This window comes from Heptranchias perlo, chromosome 29, assembly GCF_035084215.1.
Source record: "Heptranchias perlo isolate sHepPer1 chromosome 29, sHepPer1.hap1, whole genome shotgun sequence".
Lineage (NCBI taxonomy): Eukaryota > Metazoa > Chordata > Chondrichthyes > Hexanchiformes > Hexanchidae > Heptranchias > Heptranchias perlo.
Genome location: NC_090353.1, coordinates 13,650,126 through 13,662,482, shown reverse-complemented (window position 1 = coordinate 13,662,482; position 12,357 = coordinate 13,650,126). Strand labels below are relative to the sequence as shown.

The window sequence follows — 12,357 nt, the reverse complement described above, 5'->3', positions numbered from 1 at the left end:
TGCTGTAAGCTGCAGGACTATGCACCGGGTGCTGGAAGGTGGGATTAGAATGGGTACCTGGTTGTTCTTCGAGCCGGTGTGGACACAATGGGCCGAATGGCCTCCTTCTGTGCTGTATCTTTTTTATGGTTCTATGGTTCTATGTCATGGGAACATCTCCAAGTCTCACACCATCCTGACTTGGACATGTGTCAATATCTTAGAATTCCCAACCTAACACATTCTCTACAAGGACTGCAGTGGTTTAAGAAGGCAGCCCACCACCACCTGCTCAAGGCATCTAAGGATGGACCATAAATATATACCCTTGCCAGTGTCACCCACATCCAGAAAACTCATGTGGATATCAGGCTCAGCTACAATGCTCTCCATTGTCAAAGAGCCCACTAACTTCTTTGTCTAAGCTCACAAATGGCCACTTTGGTGAGATGCTGGCCCAGGGACAGAACCTCACCAAGAGTCATTGCCTTCAGCAGGGGAGAAATTTTAAGTTTTTAAAACGCTATGCAATAGTTCTAGATATCCAATAACGCAGTCTCAATCAGCAATACTAGAGTGACTCTACAACCCAATTATACCACTAGCATGTGAGGAAGAATTACCTATTGGACTTAGTATGAAGGCAAGTTTTGCTACTATATTACACTTCAGGATAACACTGCTTTTACAGGGACTGAATTCCTATCCATTAATGGGAGTCACAATATGGCAGTGTCAGTGTCAGATTGCCACTGTCTGAACTAGCCAGGTAGAATATAAGTGATCAATTTTCTAATAGCTTTGAAGTGAAGTGATTTATCCTTTTGAGCACACTGTAGGGAACTCAAAAGTTCTGGTGGCCATTTGAATTCAAAGGTATTCAGCAGCCTGGGCTGGTTTCCCCTCCTTGGAAGTAAAGTTCTGTTCAATAGTTGCAATAGTTTAGCAGAAGGTACAGATCTCCACCCTTCCTTACACTGTGCTCCCTTATACTGCTATATGATAATTTCTTGATCTCAACTGCCCATCAGGTCAAGCAGAGTGAGTCAGAGAAAGGAGGGAATTTATCATGGGACACTTGTACGCTTCCTACTGCAGGCATAAGGAAAAATTATAGCTCTTGTCCTGATACTGAGCATGTCGTACTTCATATAAAGTTCTTGTTATTTGCCGGTGGTAGATAGGGCGTTAAACTAATAAGGTTGGGGTGGGGGGGTTTCAGGTAAGGATAAATTTATAATCTAAAGAGAAAAGTCAAGGCTGTAGAGCAGAATAGCGATTTGGGTAAAAACAAGCAGAGTGTGTCAGGAAGGGACAGAGAGTTTAACAAAGGTAATCGGGCATCAGTGACTAAGATCACATCAGGGAAAAACAGTAAAAAGTTAAAATTAAAGGCACTGTATCTGAATGCATTCGTTACAAGATAGATGAATTAATGGCACAAATAGAAATAATTGGGTTTGATCTCGTAGCCATTACTGAGACGTAGTTGCGGGTGACCAAGGTTGGGAACTAAATATTCTAGGGTACTTGACGTTTAGAAAAGATAGGAAAAATGGAAAAGGAAGGGAGGGTAGCCCTGATAATAAAGGATGAGATAAAGACAGTAGTGAGAAAGGATCTTAGCTCAGAAAATCAGGATGTAGACTCAGTATAGGTGGAGCTAAGAAATAACAAGGGGCAGAAAACACTGGTGGGAGTAGTTTATAGACCTATAACGGTAGTTACAGTGTTGGACAGAATATAAATCAGGAAATTAGAGGAGCATGTAACAAGGGTAATGCAATAATCGTGGGGGACTTTAATCTTCATATAGGCTGGGCAAACCAAATCGGCAAAAGCAGTTTGGAGGATGAGTTTGTGGAATGCATTCGAGACAGTTTTCTAGAATAATATGTCGAGGAACCAACTGGGGAACAGGCTATTTTAGATCTAGTATTGTGTAATGAGACAGGGTTAATTAGTAATCTTATAGTTAAGGATCCTCTGGGGGAGAGTGATCATAATATGATAGTGTAAGGATTAACCCACTAACAGATATAATTTAGTATAATTATAATCAATAGTAAAAGTAGAATGAAATGTACTATGAATCTATGTATCTATAAATGTAAACTGTAATGTGTAGTAATATAGTATGTAACGTGTATTCAATAAGAAAGTGCTGATGGACCGAGAAGGGTGCATGATGGTTATTATAGTCAAGTTTGCAATTAAAACTAACAGAATGCTGGCAGCATTAAAGTGGGAAAGAAGAGACCTTGGGGAAATGTTATCACAAGACTAAGGAAGGATGTGCTGTAATAGCATAGTGTCTAAAGGCACGTAGATAAAGGGACTGAAAGTTAATTAAATCAAGGAGTCACACAGGCTTAGGCCTCTCTATCTCGAGCCCCCGCAAGCTAGTGAATAGAAGTTTGTTTATACAAATGGGGTCCTGTGAAGGCTGGCAATGCAAACTCTAAGATAAGGTACCGTTAAGTCTGCAACAACAAGGCACAGATGGTACCAGGAGTTATGTTTGGGATGTAACTTCTGAAGGTTGAGAGACATGATTAATGGTAAGGCGAGAGATGTGGATGTGATAGTGAACTGCCACATAGACTGAAAAAGGGATAAGAAGAGACCTCAAAAGCTGAGGAAGGCGCCCAAGATTCTGGCGAGGAAGAAGAGAACTCTTCAGTCAACAGAACACAGCGAGAGAGAGAGAGACACCGCACCACAGTCACTTGGAGGGATACTTCCAAGGTTTCAAGGAACAGACTGTGACTATTTCTTTTTGTTAAGAATCACTTTCTTCGTACTAATTGTGATGTGCTTAATGAATCTGTTTTGTCTTTATCCATAATACCAGTACCATGGTAGTCTTGTTGTTGTCACGAACCAGTCCTTGGATTGGATTAAATTAAAATCCTGAAAGTAGGGCTTTAAATCCTACAATAGAATTTCATATTGAGTTTGAGTGTGATGTAGTTAAATCCGAAACTTGGGTCTTAAATTTAAACAAAGCCAAATACGTAGGTATGATGGGCATGTTGGCTAAGGTAGATTGGGAAATTAGATTGAAAGATATGATGGTAGATAAGCAATGGCGAACATTTAAAGAAATAATTCATAATTCTCAATGAATATACATTCCCTTGAGGAATAAAAACTCCACGGGAAAAGTGGTCCAACCATGGCTAACTAGAAAAGTTAAGGATAGTATTAGTTTAAAAGAAGAGGCTTACAATGTTGCCAAAAAGGGTAGAAAGCCTGAGGATTGGGAGGGTTTTAGAAACCAGCAAAGGATGACCAAGAAATTGATAAAGAGGGAGAAAATAGAATATGAGAGCAAACTAGCGAGAAATATGAAAACAGATTGTAAGAGCTTCTACAACTATGTAAAAAAGAAGAGATTAGTGAAAGTAAACATGGTCCCTTAGAGACAGAGACAGGAGAAATTATAATGGGGAATAAGAAAATGGCAGAGATGTTAAACAAATATTTTGTATCTGTCTTCACAGTAGAAGACACTAAAAAATACCGGAAATAATGGGGAACCAAGGGTCTAATGAGAGTGAGGAACTTAAAGTAATTAATATTAGTAAAGAAAAAGTACTGGAGAAATTAATGGGACGAAAAGCCGATAAATCCCCTGGACCTGATGGCCTCCATCCTAGGGTTTTAAAAGAAGTAGCTGCAGGGATAGTGGATGCATTGGTTTTGATCTTCCAGAATTCCATAGATTCCAGAACGGTCCCTGTGGATTGGAAGGTAGCAAATGTAACCCCACTATTCAAGAAAGGAGGGAGAGAAAACAGGGAACTATTGGCCAGTTAGCCTGACAACAGTAGTAGGGAAAATGCTAGAATCTATTATTAGGGACGTGGTAACAGGGCACTTAGAAAATCATAGTATTATTAGGCAGAGTCAGCACGGTTTTATGAAAGGGAAATCATGTTTGACAAATCTATTAGAGTTTTTTGAGGGTGTAACTAGCAGAGTAGATAAGGGGGAACCATTGGATGTAGTGTATTTGGACTTTTAGAAGGCATTCGATAAGGTGCCACACAAGAGGCTGTTACACAAGATTAGGACTCATGGGATTAGGGGTAATATATTAGCATGGATTGAGGATTGGTTGACGGACAGAAAACAGAGAGTAGGAATAAATGGGTCATTTTCAGGTTGGCAGGTTGTAACTAGTGGGGTGCTGCAAAGATCAGTGCTTAGACCTCAGCTATTTATAATCTATATCAATGACTTAGATGAGGAGACTGTGTGTAATGTATCTAAATTTGCTGATGGTACAAAGCTAGGTGGGAAAGTAAGCTGTGAGGAGGACACAAAGAGGCTGCAAAGGGATATAGACAGGTTAAGTGATTGTGCAAGAAGATGGCAGGTGGAGTATAATGTGGGGAAATGTGAAATTATCCACTTTGGTAGGAAGAATGGAAAAGCAGAATATTTTTTAAAAGATGAGAGATTAATACATGTTGGTATTCAAAGGGATTTGGGTGTCCTTGTACACAAATCACAGAAAGTTAACATGTAGGTACAGCATGCAATTAGGAAAGCAATTGGTATGTTGCCGTTTATTGCAAGGGGGTTGGAGTACAAGAGTAAGGAAGTCTTCCTGCAATTACATAGGGTTTTGGTGAGACCACACCTAAATACTGTGTACAGTTTTGGTCTCCTTACCTGAGGAAAAATATACTTTCCTTAGAGAGAGTGCAACGAAGGTTCACTAGATTGATTCCTGGGATGAGAGGGTTGTCCTATGAGGAGGGATTGAGTAGATTGGGCCTATATTCTCTGGAGTTTAGAAGAATGAGAGGTGATCTCATTGAAACCTAGAAAATTCTTAGATGGCTTGACAGGGTCGAAGTGAGCGGCTGTTTCCCCTGGCTGGAGAGTCTAGAACTAGGGGTCATAGTCTCAGGATAAGGGGTTGGCCATTTAGGATTGTGATGAGGAAAAATTTCTTCACTCAGGGGGTTGTGAATCTCTGGAATTCTCTACCCCAGAAGGCTGTGGCTACTGAGTCATTGAATATATTCAAAGCTGTGATCGATAGATTTTTGGACACTAAGGAAGTCAAGGGTTATGGGGATCGGGCGGGAAAGTGGAGTTGAGGTAGAAGATCAGTCATGATCTTATTGAATGGCGGAGCAGGCTGAAGGAGCCATATAGCCTACTCCTGCTCCTATTTCTTATGTTCTTATTCCAGTCCTTCCTGGGATGCTTTCCTACATTAAAGGTGCAAATAAATGCAAGTTATTGTTGTTTATCATATCTTCCCTGACACTACGTGCAGACTATCCAATGGTCACTGGATAGGGATCGGGAGTGGGGGTCTTGAATCATCTTTTTTCTCCCTCCTTAGCCTACTGGCAGAGATGCAAATTTTAGCCCCCCAGCCGAGATCAGCTAACAGTACAGACCAAGCATTGAATCCGGGACCTTGCTGGACTGTATGGCTCAGAACCACACTGAGCAATGCTCTTACTTACAGCAAGAGATCTCCACCTCACATTTTTAATAACCCATTTCCTCTTTAATACTTCACTTGCATGAAATGCCTCTTAAGAATCCTGTTTAAATATTCCCCATGCCCTATGCAATTTTTTTTAGTTTAAGCCCCTTAAAAAGGGGGAAAGATGGGGTTATGTACAAACACGACCCTTCACAGACAACACTGAGGTAATACATGTCATCCTGATAAGCTCAACCACCAAAACGATCAAATAATAATTTTATTCTCAGTGTCAATTATGCACTCCAGTCTCTGAAAGCATTAAGGGTACAGGCAGATACTTCATGCTCCTTCTCAAGGGCAATCCCTATGCAATTTATTAGTCTTGCTTTTTATTGGAATGGTCTGTGTGTGATTGAAGTGTGATAAAACCCTGCCTCTGAGGCTCATTACAATTAGTGCATGATGTCAGGTTGTTTCATTTTGTGAATTTCTATTGGTTAGTTTAATAACAAGTGCTCCCTCCAGCTGATGGTATCAGGTGTATAAATGCATTGCACATGAACCAAATAGGAGAGTAAGACACATTTGTAGAAAGTAAGGATTTGGGTGGGTGTTGGAAATAGTTTTGTTTCATTTGGTACTAGAGAAATTTAAACTTCTGCTCGAATAATCCTTGTAATGTTATTGTCTTAAGGCCATGTTTTAGTAATAGGTCCACACAGAAGCTAAGTAAATGGTAGATCTGTCAGTTTAACTTTTGACTCTTAATCTGTGTAAAGGTCGTTTGTATCTGCTATGTTCTTGGCTCCTTTTGAGGATTTTTCCTGTTTTATATTGTTTGAGATTTCTGTAGTAGCTTGGTGTCCTAGAAAACTTGGGAAATGTTTTAATCTCTTTCTAAGCAGGGTTTTGTGGTTCATCATGGCATCAACAGAAAATGTTCCTAACACTGCAGAGGACCAAGAAAATGGGAGCCAACAGGTAAAGCTGTGAAGAGGGAATGTGACAAACTAATTTTAGACCTAAGAAAAAAAAGTAATTATTTTATCTATCCAATTAAATCTATGGGCATCTATGATTTTACAAAAATGAAGGGTCACTAAGCTAATGTTTACTTTTAAAGTAAGTGACTTTTAAAGTCTTGATATGAGCATACCAGTAAAGCTACTATGCTGTTCTAATAATTTGTGCTTAATTCAGCTATTCTAGGCCTTTCCTTTCCCCAAGTTGAAATGATTAGTTTGATCTATAGCCATTGTTCACTCTGCTAACTGTAACAATAATGAGACTACTAATTACAAACTGAAATTCTAGTTGGCTATAATAACTTGGTTCTATTGGGTGTGGCTCCAGAGTTGAATAATTCAATATCAAATCTCTTGCTAGAAGCAGGTAGTCACTAGGTGCTATTAATAACTAATTTTAATCACTAGATTGGTTTTGTTGCTAACTGATGTCACACACTTGCACTGTTATCAGTTTGACACTTGTGCAACTTGTATAGTGGTCTCTGGGCCACTAGAGGTTGGTTAGTTTAAATTAGCAAAGAATCTTTCTGAAGTAGAGACCTAAATATCTTGATTGCCCTGAGAATTGTCAAATGGTGCTGGGCCTTTTGTAGCATGCAAGAATATTTTTTGTTAAAGCTTACTAAACATTTGGATTTCATGTTTGTAGTTTTGATATACATTGATACTAATTGTCTGAACAGCAATCTACATATACAATACTGATTTATAACTTTATCTTGTATTAATGATTTTGACTTTTATTTCAGAATGTGGTTGATAGGGTGACAAGCCTGCCTCTTGTGAGCTCTGCCTGTGACCAGGTAGCTGCTGCATACACTGGCACCAAGGAGAGCTACCCTGTTGTGAAGACTGTCTGTGATATGGCAGAGCAGGGAGTGAAAACTATTTCAGCTGTAGCTGCCAGTGGTGCCAAACCCATTATGGACAAGCTAGAACCTCAAAGTAAGATGAGTCACTTTTTTTAAAGCAACACTGAGCATATCCTCCAATCACCATACTAGACAACACAAAATTAGTGTGAAACACAGTACTCAGCTGGGAGCAATTTGCAAAGGAGGTAAATGTACACTTCACTTAAATGTCTGAAGCCAGTGGTTATAGGACCCATCTTGTGAGCAGTCACTAGTTATGCACAGTGAAGTATTTGGCTCCTACATGTGTGTAGATGAGGGCCACTTCAAACAAATGGGAAGTTGTCACTACTGTTAATACTTCATCTATTGGATGAGACAAAATATGTGCCACCAGGAAAGCTCCTGGACCGATTGAAGTAGCTAGTAAAGAACAAGGTTTGGTTATAGATGTGAAAGTCAGCTAACCACACATTGGTCAGACTTGCATCCTAATGAAATTGAGCAGTATGAGTGTAGCCTTTTTGACCATGTTCTCTATTCAGTTGCAGCAGCTAATGAGTATGCCTGCAAAGGCTTGGACAAGCTAGAGGAGAAGCTTCCAATCCTTCATCAGGCCACAGACCAGGTTAGTAACATAGTTGTCAAAACAAGATGGTAGAAAATGCTGTTCCTTGTGTTCTTCAGTAGGGGGCTGGAAACTTGTAGCCTAATTGATAATCCATTCTACTTTTGTATTCTCTGGAATCTTGAAGTTCTCTGGTCCATTGTGTCTGTGCTGGTTGTAACCTGTATGCTTAGTCCCATCCCCTTAATTTTTTGGAGAAATAATGTTAATGGAAGGAGCCCACAAAAGCTTGCTGGCTCCTATAGTACCTTGTGAATTGTATACATTTGAACAGGCAAATAGCTTCTGATTAACATTTCAATCAAAAAACAGCATTTAATGCAGCGCTCTCTCCCTCTTGCATTGTTGATGTGGAGATGCTGGTGATGGACTGGGGTTGACAATTGTAAACAATTGTTAACCTAGATGTTAACCTAATCTTGCATTGTTAACCTGGATTATGTCTTCAAGTTCTGGACTTTAACCTTCATGACCTTTGAGAATTTTCATCCAACATCTACATTATTAAAGGCACGCAAAACAACCGAGTCCTCTAGTCAATGTACACTTGATCAGTTAAAATTAAATTTTACTTAAAATGGAATTACTTCATAATGGGAAGAGAATAACTTGTGTATTAGCTAACATGCAATTGTTGACCTACACATCCATCATATTACAGGTCCTTGCTGAAACAAAGGAGCTAGTGACATCAAAGATGACCGATGTAAAAGAATCAGTGATGGGGGTTGTAGATGTGACTACCACTGCAGTACAAGGCAACCTGGAAAGAACAAAAGCAGTTGTGGTTGAAGGTGCCAGTGCTGTGGGTCAGCTGGTGGCTACTGGTATGGATATTTCTCTCCTCAAATCTGAGGAACTGGTTGATCGCTATCTTCCCATGACCAAGGAAGAGCTAGGTAATTACAAACTTGAAACCTTTTACTACAAGGTTACCAGGCTAGTTATAATGACTAATTGCTCTTGACTGTGCTGTGTATCTATTTGCTTCAATGAGCCTACATAGTACTCCAGATTGGGTATAGTACAGATTTGCTATTAAATAACATGCTCCTTGCATTTTTTCCAAAACCAGATTTTGATTGAGACTTGGCTAATCCTTAACCAATCTTGGGTTCTTCTGCTCCCCTTTGACTTTACAAATGAGCTTGAGGCTGAAGCTCCTCTTGGGAGAGGGAGGAAGGAATAGTCTTGAAGTAACTGAAAACAAATGACTGCATCCTGATATCCAGCCTAAAGACTTTTTTTCTTCCAGCTAAAGTGGCCACTTCTACTGAAGGCTCTGACACGGCAACAGTACAGGAGCAGAGTTATTATGTACGCTTGGGATCTTTATCTTCAAAGGTCCGCAATCGTGCATACCAGTATTCTATAGCCAAGATGCAGCAATCAAAGCAGAATGGCCAGGAGACCCTCTCTCAGCTCCACAACCTTGTAGATCTGGTAAGGCAACAACTCACTTGTGTAGTTTGTATGTAGTTGTCATATTTGCTGTGCTCTTGGCTTGCAGTCAAGCTCAACATTACCAACCATCTGGTTTTTTGTTCTATTTAATTTCACTTTAAATTATGAAGTCTCCCATCCTTAACATAATGCCCTAGATAAGTCTGCTTTGTATACTATAGCTTAAATATTAACTTTCCTATGCCAAGACAATTCAACATGCCTAAAAGATTGTCCTACTGGAGATCTTGTTCAAATTGTCTGTTTTCCTCCAGTAATCCAGGGTACAGCTAAGTATCAGGGAGATTGTCCTTGTTGAATCTTTCCCTTCCCCCACCCCCAAAAAAAATCAAGTGACTATCTCTGGTGCTTTTGCATGGTAGCTGAGTTCATTCTTAACCTTTCAGGATGGGGGTTTTTAAAGCTGAATTATCACTGTTAATCATGATGACTATGCTTACTAAATGTAAATCATGTATTTCTAGATTGAAATGGCAAAGAAAGGAGCTGATTCAGCTCAACTTAAACTACAGGATGTTGGAGCAACTTTGAACCTGATTCTGCTAGAATGGAGAAAGCAGCAGCCAGATGGCCAAGCAAAAGAGGAGCTGTCTGAGAAACCTGAAGTAAGAACTTGAAGGCTTCCTTAATGTAGTGGCAGTCTGATGCCATAACTTTTGCCCCATCCCCAAACCTCAACATGGAGGTGAACTGCTAGGCAGCTGAACTCCATGCTAAATGAGGCAACCATTCTGTCTCTTCTCCTGCACCAGCCCCTGCTTTGTGAAGGACTCCTAGTAGAGTCCACCTAGGCCATTCCTATCAGCAGTAGCTGGCTCAGCACTGCTATTTCAGCAGGTAACTTACTTTACCAGCCCATGATACAGAAGTATCATGTTAAATAGCTCTTGTCTGTGTTTTAGTACATCAATGCAAGTGCCTTGTCAACCTAATCTAATTCGATCAAATGTTGTGGTTGGAACCATGTAGAAGCATAAGTGTCTGCTTAATAGCCCCACTCTTGAGACTTCACCATAACCTAAGCTTATTTAGTACATGTTGGTGCTAGCCTCCAGATGTGGCATTAAACTGAGGTCTTGGCTGAGATAGTTAAAGGTGAGCATAAAATGCTGTGGCCTTTATCCAAGAGCAGGAGTTTCTCAACACTTCATTTGTGATGCCTCCTTGTAGGGCCTTTCTCAATACAAACATTGACTCTCAACTGTAACTGCACTTCAGGATGTGATTAATTACTCCTTGAAGTTATCAAAGCAAGTCAATTGACTAGCTGTTTAAATTTTGCATCAGTTTGGCATTGCTGATTGATTCTCTTTTTCCCTCCCCCCCCCCCCCCCCCCCCCCTCCCAAAAACCCCTCAATGGATAATTAACACCAGAATAATTTTTTATATCTCTTGCTGGAGCAACATGGGGTCTAGATTGGAAAGTGATAATGTCTTATTATTGTAGCAGATTGAATCTGAAACACTGGCCATGACTCGGAATTTCTCTGACCAACTACAAACCATCTGCCGGACCCTGGTTTCAAATGTTAATGGTCTGCCTCAGCATATTAAAGATCAAGTGCAGAATATGTGTAAACTAGCTGAAGAAATCTCCAGCTCTTTTTCATCAGCCAGCTCGTTCCAGGATCTGTCTACACAATTCCTGGCACAGAGTAAAGAGCAAATGCTGAAGATCCGTGAGGCAATGGATGGGGTGATGGACTATGTGCTTCACAACACTCCCCTTAACTGGCTGGTGGGTCCCTTTCTCCCGCAGCTGACTGAAAGCTTGGAGCCAATAGAAAAGGAACAAACTGGAATTGACAAACCTCAATAGATTGGGGCATTTCCCTGCTAGAATGGCTGTTTGCTTCAAAAATCTCTAATATAGGAGTTTCTTACTAGCACTTGATTCCAAACTGTAGAGTAGATTTTTCATCAATTAATGCTGGCTTTATTTAATAAGACAATTCTGGCTAGCTAACTGTTTTGGGGTAACTTAATTTGTATGTAGTTTTTTTGCAGTTTGGTAGTTATCCACATGACTAGTCTTCAGTGCATTTAGTGTAGAACTCATTTCTTGCTATTACAACTGGTCTTCCTTTTTAATATGAAGATGCTAACTTGAGATGGCTCTCTGCATTTTTGTAATTATTGTAATAAACTATTGCATGAAAAACAAACCAGTGTAGTTGAAATCTGATTGTAAGCATCCCATTTGACTTGTACAGAAACCCCCAAATGCACAACTTATTGGATAGCATATACCTACTTGCTGGCTCCTGAAAGTAAGCTCTTTTTGTTGCAATGCCATCTGATTACTAGTCATCAATTACTGAAGTGACATGTGATCACATCCTACTTACTGGTATTCCAAAACATCCAGTTGCTGATGGTCTCTTTATTAGAGACTAGCTTATTGGTAAAATACTAGATTTGTAATTGTCCTACTTTTTCCTTTCATACTTAGTGTTGCTTTTAACACTAACCATGGGGTTTGTAGATTTATGGAGAGAACCTCTTTTGATCAGATATTTGCCACAGAGTAGCAGCAGCATTCACATATTCCAGCCTTGGATAAACATTTTTACATTTCAGGTTTGTTCTTCAGTGTGTTTCTCCACACATTTGGGGAGTGGACCAGATTGTAATCTTATGTGGGATGTGATTATGTTCAGAAGCTAATGTAATGGCACCAAGTTTACTTCTATAAAATAAATGACTGCACCTTTACTGTCATTGCAAAATGTCTTCAGTTAAATCACCATGGAGTAGTACACCAGGTCTATAATGTATCAACTCTCAAACCTTGGTTTGAGTCAGCCCAAGCCACTGAAGAAAAGTATCTATTGGTGCAGTGCCACTAGGCTTAAGACCTTGAAGGAATTGTTTTTACCATCTCTACAATCCTTCCCAGTACTTATTCTAGAAGGACTAATTTTAAACATTGTTGATCAGTG

General features: G+C 39.8%; 1 protein-coding gene across 6 annotated transcripts; it reads left to right on the top strand.

The window, feature by feature from the left end:
• The first annotated feature begins 2,586 nt into the window (after positions 1-2,586).
• On the top strand, positions 2,587-12,130 carry LOC137299733 (perilipin-3-like). Of its 6 annotated transcripts, none has more exons than XM_067968672.1 (8): positions 2,587-2,744; positions 6,346-6,421; positions 7,218-7,413; positions 7,868-7,950; positions 8,612-8,849; positions 9,206-9,393; positions 9,879-10,019; positions 10,866-12,130. In XM_067968672.1, exons 2-8 carry the CDS (start codon positions 6,362-6,364, stop codon positions 11,232-11,234), a joined length of 1,275 nt encoding a protein of 424 aa, XP_067824773.1. In that variant the 5' UTR covers positions 2,587-2,744; positions 6,346-6,361; the 3' UTR covers positions 11,235-12,130. The 6 variants fall into 6 exon arrangements, with proteins under 6 accessions (XP_067824773.1, XP_067824770.1, XP_067824771.1 ...); XM_067968669.1 differs by having other exon boundaries at positions 2,590-2,727; positions 10,863-12,130; XM_067968670.1 differs by having other exon boundaries at positions 2,590-2,727; positions 6,343-6,421; positions 10,863-12,130.
• The last annotated feature ends 227 nt before the right edge of the window (positions 12,131-12,357 follow it).